Raw genomic sequence first — 25,286 nt, 5'->3', positions numbered from 1 at the left:
ATTGAACCGCGATCCCTGTGCTTTGCCAAGCTTATTCCAAGTAGGTGCTTTAGACCACTGAGCCATCTCTCCAGCCCAAAAGTACCACATCTTTTTCAACCATTTCACATGCCTACCACCCTTCTGCAGTTCCTTCATCTCCCCAATCCCTGCCCCGCTCCCCGCACGCTCTAGAGGTGACCAGCACTGCCCCGACTTCAAGCACCTTGCCTGGTTTTCCCAAAAGTGTGTGTTGCCTTTTCGTTGTTTAACTTAATTGAGCAGTGAGTCCAGATTCACAGTACGGACCTGCATGTGGTCCCCTGGTTGCGGGATGGTAACAGCTTCTGTGGCCGGAGTACAATTAAAGACAGTGGTGGGGGGAGACAGTGGGGAGATGACGCCCAGCCCCAGGGCTCGATCTCACATGCGCGTGAAGTTCCGTGCAGCTTATCCGTGAGGCTCTGTGTGCTGGCCACCTCCGCCGCGCTCTCATATCACCCCTTCATGTTTTACTGGGCCCTCTTTTTTGGTTGATTTTTTGGTTGACCAAGTGGTTGGGGCTGGGGAGATGGCTCAGTGGAATAAGCGCTTCCCTGGCAAGCGCAAGGGCCTGAGTTTAATCCCCAGTTCCTCAAAAAATAAATAATAAAATAAAACCCAAGTGGTTTTCATGGGATAAACTAGAATTGTACCATATCATTCTTTGCTGTCTGGGCAGTAAGCAGGGACACACCGGGAGTCAGCATCCTGGAGTCTTCTTGTGCTCCCCAGACTGGGCAGCCTCTGCCCAGTGTGAGGAGCCAGGACGTTTATGCCCCTTACAAAATGAGGAGCTGGTATTTCCCAGCAGCACCGCCTGAAGATGTCTTCTCCTCTGGCGGTAGAGGGTGTCCTCACATACGCTCTTTTCTATACTGGGAACTGAGCTTAGGACCGTGCAATCGCCAGGCAGGTGCGGCCCCACTGAGCGCTCCCCCTGGTCCCCCCCACCCCCCCTTGGATGTCCTTGCAGACTGAGAGTCAGGGGGTGCTTCGCTGCCTGTGTGTCAGCTAAAGGCACAGTTACTTTGGGATTGCTGAGTGTTAAGTGGTGCTGGGCAGTGTATTCTGGGTTATGGTGGCAAAATAAGAGTTTTCCTAGGTCAGAAATACATAAAGCAGGGGGCTGGGGAGATGGCTCAGTAGAATAAGCGCTTCCCTGGCAAGCACAAGGGCCTGAGTTCAATCCCTGGTTCCAGAAAAAAAAAAATACATGAAGCAGGGTGTGTTGATAATACCGCTGAGTCCTTAGCCCTTAGTTGAGCTGGAAAGCAGTCCCTAGCGTGAAGCACTGTTGCTCTCCATGTCCACGTCCCTCTGCAGGCTGAGTGAGCCCAACATGGCCTTCGTAAGCGGGCAGATGGAGGAGCTGTACATGGCCCACAGCAGGAAGGACGTGAGCGACACACTGACTGCCACCCTCATGGACGCCTGTGTCACCTCCTCAGCCATGCCCAGCCGGCTGATGATGGAGCACGTCCTCCTGGTCAGCATTCTCCACCACACGGTCGGAATCGAGGTATGAGGTGTGGGCGCACCACAGGGCCCAAAGGGCCTTGCTTGCTGGTTGTGCCGGCTGGGGGTGGGGGGCGGCCTCCGCCTGTTCTAGCCAGAAGGGAGAGTCTCCTGCTGAAGTTGTGCCCTTCCTCACTTCCCTGGCTAGCTTTTCCCTCCACTGTGGGCTTAGTTCTGGGCTTCTGCGCCCCGTTTTTCTCACCCAGCAGTGGTCTCATTATGGTAATGTTCAGAAAGACAGGAGGCTGCAGACCTGGGGAGCTGAGGCGGGGGCAGGGGACCTGGACCTGCCGACCGGGCACAGGCCCTCAGCAACCTCGAGGTCTCTGTGCTGGAAACTGCACACCGGCTCCTGCGGACTCGCTCTTTTGAAGTGACTTTTACTCAGGTCCATCCTGGTTTTCCTGCATGAACACAAGTTCATTTTCTGGTCATTACAGAGCATAATGGAGGCCTGGATGGGTTTCCAGGTGCATGTGATGGCCGTAATTCCGCACTGCACGTGGCCAGCGCAGTTCGTCCCCGCTTAGATCACGCTGCAGTGACTTAATGATTAACACGGTTTTATTGTAGACAGTATTGCAATGAATTATAGTAAAGTCATAGACCCTGACTGCAGCACATCAGGAATTTACTCAGTTTAAAAACATGAGATTATGGGTTCTGCTTCTCATTTAGACCTTTGCTAATAGCACGAAGCACGGTGAGATGACTTACTCCGGGGGAAGTCATTATAGCACTTAGCTAATGACAGCCACTAAGGCTCTGCTGCCGGTGTGCTGAGCTCTCAGGGTGCGGCCGGCTCCGTTACACTTCTTTCAACGCTGTCCTGAGAAAAATAGCTTCACAGGGATTCCCAGAGGGAAAGACTACGAACTAAAGGCCCCCGTGGCAGCTGCTGGCTGCTTCTCTGAGTCTCTGAAAGCGCCGGTGTAGATTTATGCGGAGTTCGCATATCAGAATGAACGCACTTGTGTGAGTTGTTTTAGCAGGGTGGATTGTCCTGTCTTTAGTGTACCGGGATGTGTAATTCTGAAGCATACAGGTTTTACGTTTTGGTGTAGTGCTGTCTGTAAGTGGAGAATGCCAGTGCGCTGGGAGCATAGCTCTGCAGGAGAGCACTTGGGTGACACACGTGAGGGCCTGGGTTCAGCCTGCAGCACCCCGGGGTGCACTTGTGTGTGTCTTGTGCCTCGGGTTTTCTTGATGTGCTCTAATGCTGGGAGTTAGAACCTTCAGCTTTGTGTTTAAGGGAGAGGCCTGAGTTGGGAGTTTGCGGGTTGAGTTCACCTGCCAGTGAGTAAAGCATGTCCAGGCTGTGGGAGAGGCTTCCGGGCAGTCAGCTGCCTCTGCTTTCTGTTGCCTTTTTCTCAATTCTTGCTGTGTTCTGTGCCTGGTCCTGGTCTCCGGCCGGCAGAGCCCAGCCTCCCTGAGCCATCCACAGGCTCGCAGTTCTCCCTCTGTCCTGCCCGATTGCTTCGGTCGGAGCTGGTGGTAAGACTTAAGCACATTTTATCCTGCTTTTCCGTGAGCATTTCCTGGTTGCTGAACCAAACACCTGGGAAGCACGGGTCACTCCCCATTCCTGTCCGAGACGTGTCACGCCTGACTGTGGTGCCCAGCTCTGTGCTCGGCCCACCGGCCTGCCTAGGTCACCTGTTCGGGCAGTCGTCTCGGGCTGGACTGCTGCCGCCACTCCAGTCCCGAGAGTTGCTGCTGTCGTTTGCTCCCTCTAGTACAGTTTGACCTAAGATTAGAGAACAGTGAGATGACAGTCACACTGGCAGAACTGGTGCTCGCCTTTTCTACTTTTGGGTTTCGTTGACTCTGAGCAAGCCCAGAACCCCCTAGCTCAGAGCCAGCATGGGACACTTGGTGGGCAGCAGGAAGATGGCGTCAGGTGGCCTCGCCCGCTTCCTCAGGCCCATGCTAGTCCTGGCCTGGGCCTGTGTCCTCAGCTGTGTGCTAGCTTCCTTACCTGTCCCCTGTGGAGTGCACGTGTGTGGGCTACAGTGTGGAGCTGAGAGCTAGTGGGCCACTCGTGTGCCCCTGGGACGAAGTACCTGCCTGTTGGGAGTCGAGGATGCTACTCAAGGATGTGTTGTCATTTTTGCATTTCGAATTTCACTTGTATCACTTCTTTGTAAGAAACTTAACAGAGGGAAACTGGCCAAAGCCATCTGCAGAATGCGTGTTGCTAGGTAGAGAGCGTTGTTGAGGTGCTGATATGTTTTTTGGGTTTGTTTATGTTTTGTTTTTGCGGTACTGGGGATTGAACTGAGGACCCTGCACTTGCCAGACAAGCACTTATTCTACGGAGCTAGCTCCCTGGGCCCTGGATATGTTTTTGACTTTTTTTTTTGGGGGGGGGGTACCAGAATCAAACCCAGGAGCTTGCGCTTGCAAGGCAGGTGCTTATGCCACTGAGCTCCAGCCCTGACAGCATTCTAAAGCTTCTCTTTTTTTAAAGCTTATTTTTCCAAGCAACCACAGTGACAGCTGGCCAGAAAATACACGTGCTTGATGTCAAAGCCCACAGGCCTCCTCACAGTAGGGGGTCACAGGCCAGGAATCGCTTGCCCTGTAGTGCTCTGTCGCCCTCTGTAATCACTGTGACTCGTGCTGGAGCTGCTGCAGGGTGTGCCTCTCTGGAGTGCTCGGCAGCCTGAAGCGGGAGGGTGTGGTGATGGGCTGTGCCCTCTGCTCCTGTTCAGGTGGGTGCATGCTTCCTGGAGGCTGTGGTGAGGAAGTTCGATGAAGTCCATCGGGTTGGTGGTGAGGGGAAGGAGTGCGACAACCTGTTCACCATCATCGCCCACTTGTACAACTTCCACGTGGTGCAGTCGCTCCTCATCTTTGACATTTTGAAGAAGTTGGTAGGAACTTTCACGGAAAAAGACATTGAGCTGATTCTGTTGATGCTGAAGGATGTGGGCTTCTCGTTGAGGAAAGACAACGCTTTGTCGCTTAAAGAGCTGATCGCCGAGGCCCAGGCCAAAGCCAGCGCCACGGGCAGCAAGTTTCAGGACCAGACCAGGGTAAGCTGAGCCCCAGGCGTGCAAGTTGGACGTGCCTCTTCCTTCCCTAGTGATTGTGGGTCCTCAGCCTTACTGACTTCTGTGGGTTCATCTCACATTGGTGGTGGTGCAGGGGTTGAACCCAGGCAGTGCTGAGTTACTGCCCCAGCCCTTCTTGTGTTTTATTTTGAGATGGGGCCTTGTTCTGCTGCCTACATTGTGCTCAAACTTGGATCTTCCTGCCTTTGACTCCAGGGTAGCTGGGGTTACAAGAATATGCCACCACACCGGGCTGTGGTTCAGCTTTAATCTGTGGGCTTACCTTATTTTTTTTTAAACCTTATTTTTTTACTAAGAACCCAGATACAGTTTTTTAACTTCTTTTTTTTTTTTTTTTCATTTTATGTATTTGGCACAGGGTCTCATTGCACAGCTTAGAATTGTAGTGGTCCTTCTGTCTTCAGTCTCCCCATTGCTGCAATTACAGGCAGACACTGGTACACCCAGACTCAGTCAAGAGGTGGGGTCAGCACGGCATGCGGGACCGGGGCAGATAAATTTTTTGTGAGTTTATTTTTAAGATTTTTGGGGCCAGGAAGATGACTCAGTAGAAAAAGTGCTTGTCTGTCAAGCGCAAGGGTCTGAGTTTAATCCCTGGTTCGCAAAAAAGAAGAAAGAAATTCTCAGTTTAAAAAAAAGATTTTTGGATAGGGTCTCAATCATTGTGCAGTCCAGGCTGGCCTTGAGCTCACAGGGTAGACAGGCTGGATTTGAACTATTGCCAGTCCTCCGGCCTCAGCCTCCCAAAGTGCTGGGATTATAGGTATGCACCACCATGCCTGGCAATATTTTGTGAATTTAAAAGTCCACTCATGGGGCCGGGGAGATGGCTTGGTGGAATAAGTGCTTCTCTGGCAAGCACAAGGGTCTGAGTTCAATCCCTGGTTCCACCAAAAAAAAAATTAAAAAAAAAAAAAGTAATAAAAGTCCACTCACTTAACATGCATTCATTCAGAAAAGCGGAGGCCTGGAACCTAGACGTCTGACTGGCTTTTCTCAGATGTGGGGCTTTGCCTGCATCTTGCCAGCTTGGTTTCTCCATCTGTAAAATAGCCCCTCAGCTTCAACCTTATTTGCTGTTCTGAGGATAAGAGGGGTGGATGTACTTGAGGGTCCCTAAGGAAAAGGGGATACAGCTGTTGGAGCAGACAAGGACGAGTGTGGGGCCTGGGGGACCCGCTCAGGCTGGGCAGGGACGCCTGGGCCAGTGCTCAGCCTGTGGGTGCTCCCTTTCACAGCCTTTCTGCTGTGGGGTGGAGGGGCTGGTTGGGTGTCGTAGGAGTCTGGGGACATGGGATGTGTGTGAGGACAGGAATCGGAAGTGGACAGCCGGCTAGGGGAGGGAAGGAGAAGGCAGGGTCCCCTTTAGGTGGACAGGGGCACATGGGGGCTGAAAGTACGGTGGGCTGTGCTTTGGACATAGTGAAACCAAGGCCTCTCAGGTCTGTGAGTGGAGCGACGGCGGCTGGGGAGAGCTCTGAGGTGACTGGGGCGCTTTCTTGTCCATTTCCCTAAAGATTCGGTTCATGCTGGAGACGATGCTGGCCTTGAAGAACAACGACATGCGCAAGATCCCTGGCTATGACCCTGAGCCCGTGGAAAGGCTGAGGAAACTGCAGAGAGCCCTGGTCAGTGGCCACTCTGGTCTGTCCTGAGCCTCAGTGTCACCTGGGTGCACTGAGGGAACAAGGGCCCACAGTGTCTGAGCTGGTGGCTGTGTGGTTTCCTTGGTGAGGTCTGGCTCCTGCCTGCACAGGGCTTGGCACGGGTTGTAGCACTGCCTGACGTCCCTTGGGGCCACACCTCCAAGAAGGCTGTTGGCAGCAGCGTGTGCAGCGGGCACACGGCACAGCCAGCCGGAGTGCTCACTGGGCTTTTCCTCCCCAGGTGCGCAATGCTGGCTCTGGCTCCGAGACTCAGCTCCGTGTCTCCTGGGATGGCATCCTGAATGCCGAGCAGATGGGTCGTTGGTGGATCGTGGGGTCCGCATGGAGTGGTGCCCCAATGATTGACAACAGTCATCGCACGATGCCACAGAAGCCACTGGGGACGGTAGGTGACCCCTGCTCTTGGGCTGTCCTGTTCCAGCTCCCTGGAGGAGCTCCGTGTCGCTTCCGATGGGGACAGATCTGAAAGGCTACGTGCAGTTGGCCACAGCGCCTGTGTGCTGTGCAAGCTACTCAGGGCCTGAGGCAGAGCCATTTGATCCAGCAGGTCAAGGCTTCATGTTAAAGTGAAAAGATTTGTTAAATTCACGTTTTGCTGTTTTTCTTTAGTTTGTTTTTGAGACAGGTCCTACTATGTATGCAAGGCTGGTCTTAACCTTACTGTAGCACAGGTTGGCCTCTAACGTGCAGCAGGCCTCCTGCCTCACCTTCCAAATGCTGGGATTATAGGCGTGTACTGCCATACCCTGTGAAGGATCCTTTAAGGTCCCAAAATGTAGCACAAAAGACCTTGGAGTGGAGCACAATGAGATGATGGTGTGCAAGTAGGCCCTCATCTCCCAGATCCTGCCCCTGAGGTGCGTGGTGTGTGTGTGTGTCCCAGAGGATGTAGGCTCCAGCCCATGAGCTAATGCCTACACATGGCACAGATGTCCTCTTCCCACTCCTGACCTCTCCTGGCCTGGCCCTGGTCACACTTGGCGGCTGTGGCTCCACATGTCAGCTCCGAGTGGGCTTCTGCGTGGTCTCCAGGCCAGACTCTTCCTTTGGGGCTTTTCTCGGCTGCTTCCCTGCTGATCCAGCCATAGGCACTGAGTGCAGAGCCCAGGCCAGCAAGCTGCCCTCCAGAGACAGCTGTGCACACTTGGGCCTGCTGTCCCTTGTGCCAGGTGAGTGCAAAGATGCTGGAGCTTGCCCGGAAGCAGAGGATGAACACTGACATCAGGAGGAACATATTCTGCACCGTGATGAGCAGCGAGGATTTTCTGGATGCCTTTGAGAAGCTGCTCAAGTAAGCATTCGTGGGAATGTCTCTGCCTGTTAGGTGGATGTCACTGTATGACTTTGTACCCCTGCCGCGCGCCAGAGCCCCCAGCACTGCACAAAGCCCCGACGAGGGCTCGGTCACTGCGCTGCTCCGGGGGCTGGTGGTCATCTTGATTGCTTGGAGAGGTAGAAGCCTCCACGTTAAAGCTAACATTCTGGTAGATTCCTTTTCTTTTTTGGTGTCCTGGGAATTGAACTCGGGGCCTTCCGTTGGGAGTCATAGCTGTCTCCCAACCCTTGCACAAGTTTTTAATTTGAGGCAGGTTTTCACTGAACTCGCCAAGTTGGCCAGGCTAAGCTGGAGCCTGTGATCCTTCTCAGCCTCCCAAGTGCTGGGATCACAAGCGTGCGTCACCGTGCTGGCCCGAGCATTGAAGTGTAGTTTCTGTAGTTGTAAAATTTTGTAAAAGTCTATGGACTTCCACAAATACTCTAAGCAGCATGATACCAGCTCATTTCCCCATTTTTATTCATCACAGTCTTCAGCTAGGCCGGATGTCACTGGCTTCTGTTGCCAGTGTGTGCACACGTACACACACACACATACACAGCAGTTATTTGTGGTCCCTGGAAACTGCATATACCCCATGTGGCCCAGACTGGGGGACCAAGAAGTCAGGGTCCTCCTTGCAGCGGGCAGCGCTGCTTGCACCTGTGCCCAGCGCGTGCCAGGAGCCCCCATGTTGGCTGTTCACACTCTGGCGGTGGCATTGTTAGAGGACAGAAGACAGACTGTAGTGGCCTGGGCAGCGCTGGCTGCAGGGGAGCTTGGCTTGCTCAGGCCCACAGAGTTCCACTGCAAGTCGTACCTGGGGTGTTAAAAATGAAAATGCTGCTGCCTCAGCTGGAACCTCAATCTAGGGTTACGGATTTAACCTGCTGTTGTGCCCCGGTCGTGGGCTTTCACAGCTGGCACGGAACCTTGGGTCACATGGTGCTTTCTAGCATTGTGCTGCCTTCCAGCATTTTGCTGCATTATGGGAGTAAGCGGTGCCAGGGCAGTCGGGCTCGTGCTGTGGCCCTACCTGGCTGCCAACGCCACCCCAGCCAGCTCACTGTTGGACCTCTGAAAGATTCCACCTGAGACGGCTGCTTCTGTGCACAGGCTTGGGCTGAGGGACCAGCAGGAGCGAGAGATCGTCCACGTGCTCATGGACTGCTGCCTGCAGGAGAAAACCTACAACCCCTTCTACGCCTTCTTGTCCAGCAAGTTGTGCGGATATGAGCGGCGATTTCAGGTAACTCAGGCTGCGTCGTGGTTCCAGGTGGCGGCCAGCCGCCTGCAGAGGGTGGAGACAGGGAAGGTGGTCACCTGGCTTGTTACAGACATGGGCAGTGTCACAGCCAGGCGAGGTGGACTCCAGCAGTGCTGGTGCATGGAGCCCTGCGCTAGAGCCAGGAAGGCCTCCTCTAGGCACTTCCTGGTAACCGCTGGTTCCGGGGGAGACAGGGCCGAAGCCAGGGGAGCTGCTTCGGGGCCTGTTGGGAGGGAAGGACAGGAGAGTCCGTGTCCACGAGGTTGTGACTTGGGGGTATTAGAAAAAAGTTGGTTTTGCAACTGTCCCATTGCTATTTCTTTCTCAATAAAATTAATGAGAAAAAAGAAGTTGGTGAGAGGATATAGTACCTGTGCGCCACACTTAATCGTTTGTTCTGATAACCATCACGCTTTAACTGTTTTAACTGGTTACTAGATGACCTTCCAGTTCAGCATATGGGACAAATTTCGGGACTTAGAAAACTTGCCGGACACCAAATTCTTAAATTTGGTTCACTTGGTGGCACACTTGTTGAAGACAAAGTCACTTCCACTTTCCATTCTAAAGGTGTGTATCATGCATGAAATTATGCAAAGCAGTGAAACGTTAATGTAATTATTTAAATTTGGTACTTTAAAAAATACATTTCCCAAGATTCTGAAAACTGTTTCCAACATCAGCCTTCATAGAAGTTCACACACAGGAGTTCGACTAGTACAGTACGACCAGGGAGTGGGCTGTGGCTGATCTGTCTAAGTGAACGTCCCAGAGCGCAGGCAGCCAGTCTGGCTGAGTGGTGCACCCTGGGAGCTCTGGGGGTCGAGGGCAGGCGGCAGAGACAGTGGCTCCACCCGCGGGGTGGCCTGCTCAGTGGCCATGGCTGTGGCCCTGTGCCCTCCACTTGCCAGAGCACCTTCTCAGGAGTCTTCTAGTGTGTGCCAGGGTGGGGTCTCTGTGCTGGCAGTAGGGGTGCTCATAGCATTTCCTGAAAGCTGGAATAATTTTTGGCTGAAAAACACGTCCTCATCATTGGACTGTCACCTTCGCTCACTGTGCGGAGCTCAGCGTGGAATGGGCCATGCTGCCAGCCACCTGGAGCCAGCACCCCAAGTGCTGGGAACTGTGCGGAGGAAGTTCTGGGGCCAGAAGCCCGAGACGCCCCAGGCGCGCATGCACACACATTTAACCCCGCGTGTCTTCTCACTCCTGGGTATGCTTTGTTTTGTTTGGTTTGGGGGTTTGATATTTTGAGACAAGGTTTTGCTATGTATTTCAGGCCAGCCTTGACCTCATTTCTATAGTCCAGGCTGGCTTCAAACTCCAGGATCCTCCTGCCTCAGCCTCATGGGTGTGGGGGTCACAGGCATGTGCCACCACACCCAGCTCACACCAGCTGTGTAGATGCCTGTAGCTCCTGTGATTTTATCACACGTGTAGGAATAGGTGTGTACGTGTAGGGTATCAAGCTGTCCTCTGCGTGCTGAGTTAGCTCGGGGCTCAGCTTTGAAGGAGAGAGAAGTGTGTCTGCACTACTCAGACTCCCCTATTCTAAATGTAGGAGCGGTACCCAGAGGGCGGGCCTTCAGGGGTGGTCCTGGCCATCAGTGCGTCCTGCGAGCGTGGATCTCGCTGCCGAGCTGCTCGCCGCAGGAAGGTCACTGGAGGAGTTGGCTGCGTCAGTGTGGCTTTGTTTTCCGTCTGCCGACCAGGTGGTTGAGTTCAGCGAGTTGGACAAGCCCCGAGTGCACTTTCTACGCAGAGTGTTAACCATGCTGCTAATGGAAGCGGAAGCTGAAGACGTGAGTTTAATGTTTTCAAGGTACGTCCTGAGCGTGTTTCGGGGGGGAGGGGGGCTGCACGCTCCTGCAGTGTACAGAAGCAGCGGCAGGCCCTTACACGTGTCTTCGACGTCTCAGTCTCAGCTGTGTGCTCATAGATGCGTTACATTTGAGAGCCGTAAGCTCTGCTCCATAGCAAACTACCTGGGTTTTGCAGTGCTGGGGCTTGAACCCAGCACCTCACGCATGCTAGGCAGATGCTTCTATCACTGAGCTACATCCCCAGCCTTAAGAAGGTCTTAATTGAGAATTCTGCTTCAAAACAAGCAGGTATGGGGGGCCCAGGCCTGTCACCCCAGCCACTGAGACTGAGGCAGGAAGATTATTTAAACCCAGAAGCTTGAGGCCAGAGTGGGTGACACAGGCAGACCCTGCCTGGAAAATAAAAGTCTCAAAGGAAACGGGGTGGGGGGAGCAGCTCGGTGCTAGAACACGTGGGCCAGGCACTGGACACCGGCCAAGCACCACAGAGGGAAAATAACAAAAGCCAGAGAGGTTGGTGATGGAGGCGTCTGTGGTTCCCTGCAGGGTGTCCAGCAACCCGAAGCTGGGTGTCCTGAGGGAGGGCCTGAAGCTCTTCATCAGCCACTTCCTCCTGAGGCCCACACAGGCCCTGCGGAGCCCTGACAAGGCCAGTGCACTGAGGGAGAGGGCGGAGCTCGCCTCCAGGGCCCTGCAGGGCCGGGCCGCACCGCGGATGTAGCAGAACCCGAGAGGCGCACTGCCTGCTAGCCTGGCGCTCCGCAGATGTGATTAAGTCTCGCAGATTATTTGCGGGAACAGCCACCCACCCCTGCAAGGAAGAGGTCATGGGGCAGCACCATCCTCCGGGTGCCGAGTGCACCGTGGCATGGCTCCTGGGTGCCCACGTGCACCCTGCGCACTGCGTCCCATGCTTGTCTGCCCCTGCCTGAGGCCTGAGCCTGCGTGTTCATGGGCAGCGTGGAAGACCGGCCTCAGCAACACAGGGGGCCGGGCCCTCCCCAGCTGACTGCTTGGAGCCAAGACCCCCAGCTTCCGCCTGAGTCTGAATTTAGACAAAGAAGGTGACAGCAGAGTGCCTTGCTGGAGGCCATCCTGTCACCCCCATGGGGTGTAGCCAGCCAGATGCCACCTCCTTCCAGGAGGGTTCGCAGAACCCAGATGACTGCACCACCAGTCCCAGCGCGGGTGTGACGGTGTTGCTGTCACCAGTGTGCAGTGTGGCCATCAAGCAGAAGCCACATGTGGTGGAGAGGAGTCCAGGCTGTGCCCAGACAGTCCCTCGCCCATCCTGGCTTCTGTCCCCAGACTCCTCCTCCCTGCTGACCCCATGTGCCTGTGTGGCAGGTGGCCCGGCAGGGTGCGGCCGGGCAGCCTGTTGTCCGTCCAGGCCAGAGGGTTGTGCGCAAGAGTCGCGTTCTGTCAGGCACAGGTGCAGGCTCCCCGGGCTAAGTGTGATCATTGTGCAGCCCTCATGCTCCAAGAAACTTCATTTTCTTAGAGATTTGAAAATATATTAGCAACACCTACACTGGAAGGGAGCTGCAGGCCGCGTGCCACGCTCGGTGTGTGAGTTCTGGGGGGAGCTGCTGCAGGTGGAGGGGGCCGGCGTGCCGCGTGACTGCAAAGCCCTCTGCTGGGCCTTCGTGTGTGTTAAAATGTAAATAAAATCTTTTCTTACATTCTGGGTAGAGTGTCCGTTCATTTTGAGAGAAGAGCTTGCTGGAACAGCCAGCCTGTGCTTTACCTGGGGTTGGTGGTAGTCAGGGGTGCTTGCCTGCATGGGCGAGCGCCAGAGGCGGCCGACCGGAAGGGGGTGAAGTGTATCCATGTAACTTTTGTGTAAGTTCTAGTTTTTCAAAAGCACTTGTAATTCAGAACTATTTCTTCCAAGGTCTAGGTCTAAAGTACTTTGAGCTGGGTGTGGTGGCACACACCTGTAATGCCAGCACCCAGGTGACTGAGGCAGGAGGATCGCTGGGAGTAGTGGAAGACCAGCCCTGAACTACATAGTGAGATTCCCATCTCAGAAAAAAGCCCCACAACCAAAATTCTCCAACCTTCCTTGCCTGACTCATGAAGCCAGCTGATCCCTGACCTCCAGGGCTTGCAGTGCCCAGCTGAGGAGCCCGGACGCCCAGGCGTGGCCAGCACGTGCAGGCGAGCGTGGTGCTGCTGAGCTCGGGCAGGGCCACGTGCCTGACCACAGGCATGCCCACCGCCTTGGTGTGGCCTCTGACCTGTGTTCTGAGAGCCAGTGCCCATGCTGTCTCTGGATGAGTTCTCATTGGCACCGAGCTGACACCTGCTGGGGCTTGGGGCAGAGCCTGGGCACCTGCCAGTGGACAGCAGGTTGAGCCGCCCCGTGCTGCCCCGCTTGGCTGAGTGTCACTGAGGGTCTGCTTAGAATCTGCTGTGAGATTCGTAAAAGCTGATGGACGGTCCAAGACATTTCTGCTGAGTAATTCTGCAGGAAAATTTTGCTCCCTGGACTAAAGCAAGACCCTAGAAAGTGCCAGGCGAAAGCCGAGGCCAGGGGGTTGAGCCTGGCGCCGAGGCTGAGTCAGCCAGACACAGCAGGTGCCTGCCACCACGAAGCCAAGGTGCTGTGGTAACACCTAATTTTGCGCAGCTGTGGCCCAAATGCCACTTTCCTGGAGAGTCCTGCCAAGCAGATGTGCGGAGGTGGCGCACTTGGGCGGGAGGCCTCAGAAGAGCTTCTCCAGGGCCCACTGCCACAGAAGGGCAGGCTCCCTGTTCCGGGCATAAAACACCTACTTACCTCGTCAAAAATACAGTGTGATTATTTGAGATTTACTTTGTCCTTGCTGGCCAGTGCCTGATTAATGAAGGCAGCACTCCCACCTGGCCTGGCGCCCTGCCCATGGGCACCTGCACGGCAGTCCTCGGGGGACAGGCTGGGCAGGAGGACTTGCAGCCCTCTGTTTTCTAAATCAGATCTAGCAGGCCCCTCAGCCTGCAATTTCACTTAAGCCAGGGCTAGATGCTGATTAATCACCCTCTGGTGGTACTGCAGGCTCACACCTCCAGGCAGAGCAGCCAGGGCTAGGCTGGGCTGGGGGTGGGGACAACAGGCAGCCTGCACCCGCGGGAGGGAGCAGTGGGAGCGAAGGAGGGGCCAAAGGAGTTCCATTAAACTCACAGGTCAGGTGTGGTGGTGCACACCTGTAATCCCAGCATTCAGGAGGCTGAGGCAGGAGGATCACCATGAGCCTGGGTGACATAGCAAGTCTGAGGCCAGGCCAGCCTGAACTACATAGCAAGACTGCCTTAAAATTAAAACCCACATGGGGCTGGGGAGATGGCTCAGTGGAATAAGCGCTTCCTTGGCAAGCGCAAAGACCTGAGTTCAATCCCTGGCTCCGCAAAAAAAAAAAAAAATTAAAGCACACATACACCCCACTAGTCAGGACAGCAGATTTTGGAAAATTGCTATGAGTCACACCTTGCGGAGGTGGTAGGAAGGTGTGGCGTCATCATTTTGCCATCTGTCAGGTCCCTCAGGGCGGATCCACCCTTGCTGCTCGCTGGGGTCATGTTCCTGGAGGCACCCTTGCGCCTGGGGGAGATGCCTTACCACAGCCACCCCCAGCACCCTCTCCCCTCAGGCTGAACCCTGTGCAGGAGGAGGAGCAGAAGCCACAGCTACGTCAGGGGGGCTGTGCCAGGCAGGCTGGGAGCACCGCGTCACCCCGAAGCTGAGTTGGCCTGAGGAAGAGCAGTCTGGGCCTTAGGGGCCGCCTGAGCCCTTCCAACACAGTGTCCATGTAGGTGCCCCGAGGTCAGCAAGCCGGCTTCGATGCAGGGTCAGCTGCATGGTCACCAAATCCAGGTGGCCATGTCTGAAGGCCCGAGGGGTCAATCCAGATGGGTGCCGGGGAGCTTGGTGTCCCGCCAGTGGGCAAGTTGCGGTCACTGCAGCCTTGGGAAAGCAGGCCCCACGGAGGCCACCACCACCAACAACACAAAGGAGCACTTTGTCACCTGAGCACCCAGGTCTGATAAAAGCAGCATGTTATCACCACCTGTGAGAAGACGGCTGGGCCCTGGTGACATTTATGAGCAAACATAATTTATTTCTGTTCTCTGATTATGAAGGTCATGGTGGTTTAACCCACAGGGAGGCCCCCGACTTTATCTGCCCCAATAGAAGCGGGAAGGAAAACACCAGCGGTCATTAAAAGCGAATTACTTTGTTTTCCAAAGATAGGGGGAGAAAAGCTCGGGAGTGGGGGTGCACACTGGGGCGGGGTGGCTTGGTGACAGGCCCCCAGCCCATCTGCAGCCCAGGGCCTGGGACCCCTGGCTCTCCAGCAGCATCAGGACATGGGGTGCCTCCTGCACCTGTGCAGAGGGAGGCCAGGGTACCAGCCGCCTGCGTCCTGGTCTTCAGCGCCTGTGTCTCCAAGTAGGGGTTGCGGCAGGGACAAAAGAGCTCTGTCCCCAACAGCTAGCTCTAGCCCTGCCCCCGCTGTGCCCTCTGTATCCCAGGTGGTGAGCGAGGGCTCAGCCCTAATGTGCTGGACAGCAGGCTGCCCTGGAGCAGAGACCCCTCACCGAGCAGAATGTCCCCATTCCTCCGCGTCCCTGCAGCGTATCTGTCCCCACGCTGCCTACCCCTGGCTGGAGGAAGCTAGGAAAGAACTTGGCACTAGACAGGGAGAGACACAGGAACAGAAAACCGGGCAAAGGTCACCCAGGCCTGTGTGCTTTGCAGGCTGAGGAAGAGTTTAAGGGGCAGAGGACAGTGAGGATCATGTGACACCAGGAGCCTGCTCAGTGTGCATGGCACTGGGGACTGAACCCAGGGCGTTCGCACTGTGCTCTGTCCTCAGCCTTTTTTTTCTAACTTTTTTTTTTTTTTTTCCGGAACCAGGGATTGAACTCAGGCCCTGTGCTTGCCAGGGAAGCACTTATTCCACTGAGCCATCTCCCCAGCCCCTGTCCTCAGCCTTTTATTTTATTTTATTTTTTATTTTGAGATAAGGTCTAAGTTGTTCAGGCTGGCCTCAAGCTTGCAATCCTGCTTCAGCCTCCCAAGTGCTGGAATTGCAGATGTGCACCACCACACCTATCTCACAGGCTTATGGGAGGCTCTGGTCCCTCATTTTGCAAATGTCCTGTTGTCCAACGTGTGCAGTGACACTCAAGGACAGGGTCGGGCCTGGGCTGACCACGGGGCTCACAGCTTGATCTCAGGGCTTCTGCAGTCAGATACCTGCACAGCCAGGCATGGGCATGGGCGTTAGCAGACTCAGCACTGAGGCCACAGGGGTGGGGGCAGAGGGCGGTGCTTGTGACCCAACAGTAACACCCAGGACCTCGCCAGGGGCTGGTGTGTGCACGTGTGTGCATGTGTGCATGTGTGTGCACACGTGCATGCATGTGATGGAACTTTCCTTCCTGGGGTCACAAACCCTCCACAGCTGTTCGGGGACACAGGTGCTGCAATGCCACCGCACAGACTAGACCTGAGGGCCAGCAGGAGTCCACTGCACCCGCCTCCTGCAGCCTGACCTCACCACACACACCTATCCGTAGGACCTCCTTTCCAGGCTGCTTCTGCACAGAGCCCAAGGAAGAGCACCGGCTGGGTCCCGGGGAACAACCAGCCAGGGAACACAGTGGTCTGGTGGAGTGAGTGATCTTTCTGTGAAGAGGTGGGTAACACCTGGCACCCACAAGCACTACATGAATCGCCTGTGGACCAGGATCATGCACACTCGAGTTAGCAATACGGATCCAGGGGCCGGGAAGATGGCTCAGTAGAGTAAGTGCTTGCCTGGCAAGCGCAAGGCTCTGAGTTCAATCCCTGGTTCCGCCAAAAAACAAAAATTATAGATACGGATCCAACAGCAAAACCACCTGCTTCAGCAGGTCCAAAGCCTTGGCATTGTGCTCAGGGAAGCCCCATAAAGGAGGCTGGAGGGCAAAAGTGAGGGCCAGGTGTGCAGCTCTGAGGCAGCATGTGACCCCAGGAAGCTGGGTCAGGGCGGGAGAAGGCTGCTGGGAGACCCCGTGCTCTGGGAGGGAGCAGTGTGCTCCGCTAGAGCCTGGAAATGCCTCAGAAAAGTCAGCCATGTGCACATCTTTGCATTTTGTTTCGGATTCATTATGAAGCTGTGGATCAGATTTGGAAGCCCTGCCTGCGACCTCTGCCACACAGCCTCTCTCTGGGGAGACTTTCCGAGCAAAACTGAGTGAGGGATCGCATGTGGCCACAGGAGTGTCCCCTTCAGGTTCCAGTCCTCTCTTCGCCCGCTGGCCCTGGGTTCCACCCCTCCAGCATCCCACAGCAGAGGCGACCCCAGGGCCCTGTGAGGGGCTGCGCTAAATGAGCCATCTGCGCCCACAGCCGCGGGTCCGCATCCCTTGTGCCAGCATGTCTGCCTCAACCCCAGGACAGAGAGACATTTTGTCCTTCGCTTGCATTTGTCCCCAGTGCCTGAGCTTGTGCAGCTGCAGTGAGTGCCCTAAAACCCTGGCTGCGTGCCCAGTGTGTGGGTGGTGTCACCATCTCCACTCTAGGTGAGGGGCCCAGGCTGGAGACCATCACTAGGGTCATCAGTTGCCTTGTCATAGATGAAGGGGGCACACAGCTGGCACCAGGGAGTCAGGGCACACTTCCGGCCAGGGGACAGACAGCCTTCCTCTGAGGTCGCCTTCCACAGGGTGGGCACAGCACCCAAGGGACCTGGCTTGTGTCCCTGTCTCCACAGGGCACCTGCTGCTCAGCGCAGGCCTCTGACCAGGAGAAGCAGAGGCTGCAGAGCACCAGCCCTCGGCTCAGCTGACAGGCTGTGAGCGGAGGCAGATGCAGGTTCTCTGCCCTGCAGAGACAGTACCTCCTCTTCTATCTCTGCTTCAGGAAAGGATCGGAACTAAGGCCTGGAGCGAGGGTGCAAATCAGCGGACCAAGACTACCAAAATCCAGCAGCAGTACCAGGACCACAACTGGTGGAGCAAGGATATGTCCACCTGGGGACAGTCCCTATTTCTCCTTTGCCGCCCCACCTCGCTGGGGCCCTAACTGCCCACAGGACATCCCAGGAGCCGCTGCGTTTTCTTTCCCCGCAGGCCTCCACCCTGCTGCACTCCTGGGAAAGTGACCTGCGGGTTCCTGTGGTCCCGGCATCCGGAGTACCGAGGTAGTGAGCTACCTGGGCTCCCGCCCAGCGCCCCCCACCTGACCCCGAGATAAGCGCGCGCCTTTGTTCCTGCCCAGCTGGGTAAACCGCGCCCTCCAGGCCTGGCAGGGGTGGCGGGTGGGGACCCTTTGTCCCGCTGTGCTGGACAATGCGGATCGGGCTGAGCGGCCTGCGTGCGGCCCCGGCAGTGACCCCAGCCCGGGCCCCACTGCAGTCCCCTGCCCGAGCACCTGGCGCCTGGGGTGATTTACGAAGTGAAAGTGTCACACGAGGCCACCAGCTGGAGGCCCGGCCGGCTCTGCGCTTTTTATTAGGTGTCCTATTATAGAAAATAAACTCTAATCCGACCATAAAATCCAAATCTGAAAAACATATTTGCCCTTGTAGTCGGGGGCACTCTCGGCGGTCACACCTCCCGGGAGTAGTTTTATGGAGGGAGCCGTGCTCCGCTCGCGGGGACTTTGATACCCGCGCCCACCCCGCCCCGCGCCCCGACCGCGCCCACAGGGACACCTGGGGGACACCTGGGGGGCGTGTGGTGTCCGTGGCAGGGCTGCCCCCTCCTAGCCGGCAGGTCTCCCTGGATGGGAGCAGAGGGAAGAAGAGAAAAAAGAAGGAAATGTGCAGGGGCGATTGCGTGCAGCAGCCAGGAAAGGGGAAACAGCCGAGGGGAGGAGGATGGAAAAGAAAGGCCTCCCTCAGATGCAAGCTGTCGGCGCCGAGTGCGCTGCTGAGCCTGCTCACGGCTGCCGAGGACAGTTGCCCCAAATCGCAGCCGATCCCCATCAACCTGGAGCGCCCACTCTTTCCCCCAGTCCCTAATACTCTTCTATGGGCTCAGCTCTGGAGTCCAACAGTACCTCAGGGAAGAGTCGTCCTGCAGGCTCTCCTTCTGTTGCTGGTCTGCTTCCCTTAGCAAAGGCCCAGCGGTCCCTCCTCAGGATGGCCTTTCTGTGGAGGCCGAGTAACACCCAGGTGACATGTTCTGCTTGCCCCTCGTCCCTGTGGCATTCAGGATCACTCTGTTGCCCACTTGAATGCTCTGAGGAGCTGGATATGCAGGCGTCTCTCTGAGGTCCTGCTCCAAATTTTCTCGGGTACACAGCAGAACCAGGAAGTCCTGCTTCCCACACTGAGACCCTCCTAGCTTGCTCCCAGAAAAGCCAGACCCCTTCCCAGACCCACCATGGACACAAGCAGGGTTCCAGCGTCCCCAAGCCAGGCCAGCGCCTGGCCTTTCCTGCTTCCTGTGGGGTGGTGCGCAAGCTTTTAGCGGATGATTAGCGGTGCTGTCCTTCCCTGTCCCCATTGGCCATCTGTCTGCGCGGGAGAACTGTCTGCTTGGGTCCTTGGTGCACATGTTCCGTCCGGGTTCTGGTAGGAGCTCTTCGTGTGTTCTGGGCACTAACCACCACTAGATGAAGGTGGTTGGCACACGCTTCTCCTTCCCAGGAAGACCCCAGTGGCATGGGTGCTTTTGCATTTGAGTAGCCTGTTTGTCTGCTTTTGAGTTTGTTGTCTGTGGTTTTGAGTCAGAATCTCACGAGCTGCTCTTTCCAAGAGTCCAAGCTGACAACCAGGAAGACAGAGACCAGCATGGAGAGGTCAGTCCCTTTTATTTTTCTTTCCAGCCTTAACAAATTTCTGCCTTCCTGACCCGTTGTCTGTGGAGCTTGTCTGCACCAGGGCAGGAAAGGCGTTTCTGCCTCCTCCTGTCACAAAAAGGCGCTTACTGGCCTGCTTTTGCGAGAACCTCTAGGCTATCCGCTGTGCCCTGGGAGGGTGGGGCTGGGCAGTTGCTGCGGGTGGGGCCAGTATGAGGGCCCAGTCCTGCTTTCACTGTCACAGTCCTGTGGTCACAGGACCCAGGCGGTGCAAGCACCTGCTGGTGTTCAGGTGAGGGGCCTCCTGGGGAGCGGCTGTTGGGGCCACACTGACCCCTACCCTGAGGCCCACCCGGCCTGGGCTAAGGTGACTGGTGACCACTCATTAGGCAGAATGAATGGTTCGAGGCGCCCCGGAGTGGGTGAGGATGAGCCAGTGATTATATTTAAATTTGCTATAATTGATTTGGGGAAGAGCTGCTATGACAAGAACGAATTGATCATTAAATTTATTAGTGAGATGAATTCTGCTGCGATTAAGCGTCTGGCTGGAGATGCTGGGGCCAGCGGCGGTCACGCGCCTGCGCCAGACCTGGGCCTTGCTGGCAGGCCTGGAGCCTGGGGCTCAGCCGTGTGCTCTCAGTGTTCCCCCTTCCCCTGCCCAGGGAAGTCTGTGTTGTGCCCTGAGGTGGGGGCAGACTCACTGGGGCCTGGCAGGGGGCCACAACACCCCTCCCCAGGCCTGGCACGCTTCCCTACTGCCCAGGTGAGGCCAGGTTGGCTGAGCTCTGGAGCAAATAACCCCAGATGCAGGCCTGCCAGGAAGCTATTGCTGCAGGCTGAACTGCACCAGGTTAGAAATTAGCAAGAGATGCGGCAGCTTCGCTTCAGCCCTTGCGCCCCGCATCTGTCTTCCCTTCTCCCTCCCTCTCTGACTTTCCCACTCTCTCCTGCCCTTTCCCTTCCTGTGGTTCCGAACCTGCCCTACCTGCCCAGCAGCCAGGCAGTCAGCCTGGCTCCCAGCTCCTACCCCCACCTCACTGGCTTGGGTTTTAAGCAGTGAGCCCCAGGAAGATAGCGAGCTGCCAGGGAGGGCCTTGCTCTCCCAGCTAGAGGTGAAGGGTGCCCTGTTTGCCCCCACAGTCACCCCATGAGATGCCCGCTGGACTCATTCGTTGGTGGCAGGCGGAGCAGGTGGGGAGCCAAGGATGCTGCTGGGAAAGTGCCAACAGGAGGAAGGGCAGGAACCTCAGGAGTGGTCCTTCGGACCCCTGTGTCTCCAGCTGGGCCCAGGATGGGCCACTGGCCAGTGATGGAGAGCAGGAGCAGTTCCAGGTGAGGAGGCCCAGCCCACGGCGGACTGGCCATCTGGCACTGATGGTGTGCAAGGCTCATTAACCCCCAGCCCCACAGAGCAGCCTTCCTGCACCCTGCCTGCGATCTTCAGACCAGCCTGGTACACAGAGAGTTTTGTCTCAGAAGAGAAAGAAGTCCCACCACACTCACTCCGTGCATTCGGGCACTGCGTGTGAGCAGATCCTGAGGGCATGGGAGCGCAGACGCTCTCGGCAGAGTTTATTTCCTGAAACGTTCAAATGTTTCTTCCACCCTGGACGGTTGGTGAAGCAAGAAGACCCGACAAGGAAGGAGGAAAAGAAATGGGCTGAGTTGCGGAAAGCCCAGGGGCCTGTCCCAGCACGGACACCTGACCCCAGGTGGGGGATTTTTTTTCTTTAACCAATGCTTGGCACCTGCGACCCCCAACTGCGAGAGTCAGGTTTCACCAGGGGCGCAGAAGCAAAGGGTCCCACAACAAGACCCTCTGCAAGTCCTTTCACCGAAGGAAAATCGAAAATCAAATCAAAAATCAAAAAGCTGCCTCAAAAACAAAAACAAAAAAAGCTGCCTCACACACCTGCAGAAAATTTGCACTTGCATCCAGTAAAAAATCCATTTATTTTACATTCCACCTGGGCGATGGGAGAAACTAAATAATAATTTAGCATGCATAAGTAGACATTTCTTTCTTTATATATAAATACAATATACAAAAATAAAGACAGTACAGTTTTGAGATTTTCAGCAGTCTGAACGCTCATGACATACATTTTACCCCCTAAGATAGAAGCATAAAACCCTTTTTCTTTTGTACCGAGAATGGCATTTCCAGAGAAGGTTCAAGTTTCAGAGGTCACTTTAACACTGTCGTTGCCGCCAGTGCGGAATAGGGCGCGGGACAGCAGGAGCTCGGCGGCGCGAGCCTCCGCCAGCGCCTCAGCGGGGTTAAGGCGCCGAGCCCGGGCGTCCCTCCGGCCGCCCCGGCGCTGGCGGGAACCCTACTGCGGCGGGGCACACTCATCCTCCGAGGAGCAGTCGGACGGGGCGGCCAGGGCGCCCGCGCCGTTGCTGTAGGGGAAGGCGTCCTCGTCGTCGTCCTCCTCCTCCTCGGGGTCACTGTCCCTCAAGTCCCGCAGGCGGCGGCCGCCGCCCTTGTCCCCGGGCGCGGGCGGCCTCAGCAGCTCCTCCTCCGCCCGGTCCTCCGCGCCCACGCCCGGGCCGCCCTTCTGCTTCTCGGCCTCCTGCGCCGCCTGCTCCTTGGCCTTCTTGCTGCGCTTCCACTTCATCCGCCGGTTCTGGAACCAGATCTTAACCTGAGGGCACAAGCAGCAGCCTGAGCAGAGGCTGTCCCCGGAGGTCCACCCTCGCGGCCGCCCGCAGACAGGCCGGGCGCCTGGCTCGCTCAGTCCGGGCATCCCTCCTCCTCTCCCGCAGGAACAAAATCTGCCCGGGTGACCCGGCGGAGGGAGCCTGCCTTAGACAGGAGGGTCACCCTGTCCCTGCCCAGCCTACTGCACCGGACGCCCGGGTGCCCACAAGGGTCCAGGCGCCGGCTGCGAACCCGCCCGGAGCCTCCGTGTGCACCCACAGCCTGGAGCCCCCGCGCCCGGCCCCGCGGGGCGGTGAGCGCAAAGCCTCGGGCGCGGCGCACCTGGGTCTCCGTGAGCATGAGCGAAGTCGCCACCTCGAAGCGCTTGGGCCTCGACAGGTACTTGTTGAGCTTGAACTGGTGCTCGAGCTCCAGCAGCTGCTGGCTGGTGAACGCCGTGCGCGGCCGGCGACACTTCCCCAGGAGGCTGGACTGCGCCTGGGCTGTGGGGGACAGCCGGTGAGGCCCGAGGAGGAGCTCAGGGGGCCCTCGCCCCGCGCCAGGAGCAGCGCCCTAGACGCGGCGACCTAGGGAGGGCTGGCGCAGAGGGGCCTCTGCTTTCACTCCAGCCTGGCACTGCCTCTGGCTCTGGCCGGGCCAGCTCGGGAAGGAACAGGGTGCCTGGGAGCCCGAGAGACGCTGGCAGCGACACTGACCTCCCGCCCTCAGGGGCAGGCTGGGGGAGAGCAAGCCTCCTCCCGACCCCGCTCCAGCGCCACTCTTAAAGGGGAGAAGAGGAGGAGGAAAAGGACGAGCAAGAAGGAGGGAAAATAATCAAGTAGGCGCTCCTCAGAAATCCTCCACATTTCTAATAACCTTGATAGGACCCTTTTCTGGGGTGCAAGGCCTGAGAAGGGAAGCCTGCGCTGGCTGACCCTCATTACCCAAATTACAGGCTGAGGCGTGGGCGGATCCAGCTTTCTGTGTGTTCCAGAAGGCCTGGGCAGCTTTATTTACATAATTTCGCACGGTTACATCACAGAGAATTTTATGACCTCAAAAGGAGACTTCCCTTGATTTCCCAGGAGTCCCACAAGTGTTAGACAATAAAAGAAAGAAAGCAGAGAAAAGAAAGGCAGCCAGCCCGCCGGGATGAGCTCAGGTTCCCTGGGGAGGGGCAATTTGCTTTATAGGACAGCTCACGCCCCCTGCTTTAGTCAAACAAGGCCCCAATTCCCAACTTGACAATACATTAGAACTTTAATTAAAACACTGGCTCCGGGGGGACCATTTGAGAAATGCCATCCACAGGCAGAGACAACCAATTAAGGAAACCAAGCAGGTCGTCCTGGGGAGAGCCTCAGAAGACACATTCCATCGGCTGCCCGCACTTGATTGCCCTTTGGGGTGCTGGGGCTCAGATTCCTTTCCCAAACTTAGATAGGGGAACTCAGCCGCACCTCGCAGGCTTGGCAAGCGCTAGGTCCTAAGATGAGTCCCAGTGCCAAATAAATAAATAAATAAATAAATAAATAAATGATTCAAATAGAACTAGTTGAGGTTTCATTCAGCAAGATCAATAATCAGACGTGGACAAGGGATGTGGCCACAGGATTCCTGGCCCGTCAATCTGGAGTGAGCTCAGGTTCTACAAAGGGCCTGGGTGGCCTGCGAACCCGCCCCTCTGGAAGGCCTCTGTGGCAGCCTCCGTGACTGCCCTCCGTGGACATCAAAGGATTCCAGGTCCAGGGAACGCAGGTCATAGGGCAGCTTTCTGCAAAGGGCTCTCCTGGTTTCCAAGGCCAGACCCACGGGACAGATCCCCTTTTGGGCACCGATCCCCTTTTATTTTCAGAGAGTGAGGAGGGAAAGGGAAACCTATTGGTAGGGTCTCCTTGGAGCCAAGCCGGGAAGAGCAGGGGTGGCTGTGGGCAAGCAGCGGGCCGCGGGATTCTCTCACCCCCTCGCGACTTCTCCAGCATGCTTGGGTCCTAGCTTTTCTCTGTTTAGTCACAACCTCAGCTTCTAGCAGAGGAATCTCAATTCTGGCAAGTGTTTACTTCTGTTTTCTCTTTTGCCTTTCTTCCCTCCCAGGTCTGCATCTCCCCACTCTAAACAAATCCACTCAGATGGGAACAATGGGGTGTCTTTGTTTGGGTGTTGGGCGGCTGGAGGCATAAAACTATACATAGCTTCTGCTTGCCTTGGCTAGCGAGCTGCAGACCAAAGAGGCACAGGCAGGAGCAGGAGCCGGGCAGCCAAACCCAGGCCTCCAAGGGGTTCCCTGCAGCTCAGCTGCCCTGCTTTGGGGTTGGGTGGCCCCTCCAGGCTCCCATCTCCTGGAATGCCTCCTCGTGCCTTGGCTTCTGGGGCAGTCACCTGCTCCTCAGCCTGAGACCCAGGCCTTGTGGGCACCACAGGGGACCCCCATGGCCTTCCCTAGGAAGGCAGGGCCTGGCTAGGGCCAGGGATTGCAGGAACACAGCCTGGTAGCAGTGAACCTCTCCTTTCCTGGGAGGGAGGGGGTCCGTCTAGCACCCAAAAACGGGAACCCAGGCCAAGCTCCTTTGCCCAGTGATGCATACTGCGTGTATGGGGTGGGGGTCCATGACCCTCGTTCCCAGGGCTCCACGCCTCTCCTTCCTCGCCACTTCCTCCTGCAGCCTGCAGGTTAATCATTACATTTCAGTCTCACACCTCCAGCTGCCCCTTCCCGCTGCGAAAGGAAGAGAAGGCCCGCCTGCGCGTGGCCATCTTGATCGTTCGTGGCCACCCACTCAGGCAGTTAGCCGGGGGCTGCGCCGCGCTTCCCCGCGCGCTAGCGCGGGGCCAAGAGCCCAGGCGCAGGGGAGGCGCGGCCCCGGGACCGGCGGCTCGGTACTCACAGTTGAAATCCGGCATCTTGGGCAGGATCATGCCCGCGGTGGAAGCGCGCAGCCACTGGTCCAGCGGGAAGCCGCTGGCGCCCAGCTTGATGGGGTCGGCGGGGTGTGCGGGATGCGCACCTTGCACCTGCGGGTACGAGTAGGACAGCGCGGGGTGCTGGCCGGCGAGGGCCGCCGCTGCCGCCGCCGCCGAGTAGCCGTAGACAGGGTGGCCATAGAGCGCCGCCTGCGCCGCCGGGAGCCCCGCGCCCCCCTGAGCGCCTCCGGGGTGCAGCCCCAGCGCCAGGCCCCCAGCG

General features: G+C 56.8%; 2 protein-coding genes across 2 annotated transcripts in view; one reads left to right on the top strand and one right to left on the bottom strand.

Moving 5' to 3' along the window:
- Positions 1-11,699, top strand: part of Nom1 (nucleolar protein with MIF4G domain 1) — a gene marked incomplete at its 5' end in the record, with an annotated part of 16,806 nt that extends 5,107 nt beyond the window's left edge. The window contains 9 exons of the mRNA XM_023712739.1: positions 1,345-1,540; positions 4,251-4,574; positions 6,131-6,241; positions 6,501-6,665; positions 7,450-7,571; positions 8,712-8,844; positions 9,301-9,432; positions 10,575-10,684; positions 11,232-11,699. Coding sequence (XP_023568507.1) covers positions 1,345-1,540; positions 4,251-4,574; positions 6,131-6,241; positions 6,501-6,665; positions 7,450-7,571; positions 8,712-8,844; positions 9,301-9,432; positions 10,575-10,684; positions 11,232-11,406 — 1,468 coding nt within the window. The remainder of the gene's footprint in view (positions 1-1,344; positions 1,541-4,250; positions 4,575-6,130; positions 6,242-6,500; positions 6,666-7,449; positions 7,572-8,711; positions 8,845-9,300; positions 9,433-10,574; positions 10,685-11,231) is intronic.
- A 10,061-nt stretch (positions 11,700-21,760) lies between these two features.
- Mnx1 (motor neuron and pancreas homeobox 1) overlaps positions 21,761-25,286 on the bottom strand; it is a 63,662-nt gene continuing 60,136 nt past the window's right edge. The window contains exons 5-7 of the mRNA XM_023712738.1: positions 24,991-25,280; positions 22,448-22,608; positions 21,761-22,109 (exon numbers count right to left, since the gene is read on the bottom strand). Coding sequence (XP_023568506.1) covers positions 21,795-22,109; positions 22,448-22,608; positions 24,991-25,280 — 766 coding nt within the window. The 3' untranslated portion in view covers positions 21,761-21,794. The remainder of the gene's footprint in view (positions 22,110-22,447; positions 22,609-24,990; positions 25,281-25,286) is intronic.

Source organism: Octodon degus, unplaced genomic scaffold, assembly GCF_000260255.1.
Source record: "Octodon degus isolate 3935 unplaced genomic scaffold, OctDeg1.0 scaffold00027, whole genome shotgun sequence".
Taxonomy (NCBI): Eukaryota; Metazoa; Chordata; class Mammalia; order Rodentia; family Octodontidae; genus Octodon; species Octodon degus.
This window is presented reverse-complemented; position numbering and strand designations above follow the sequence as displayed.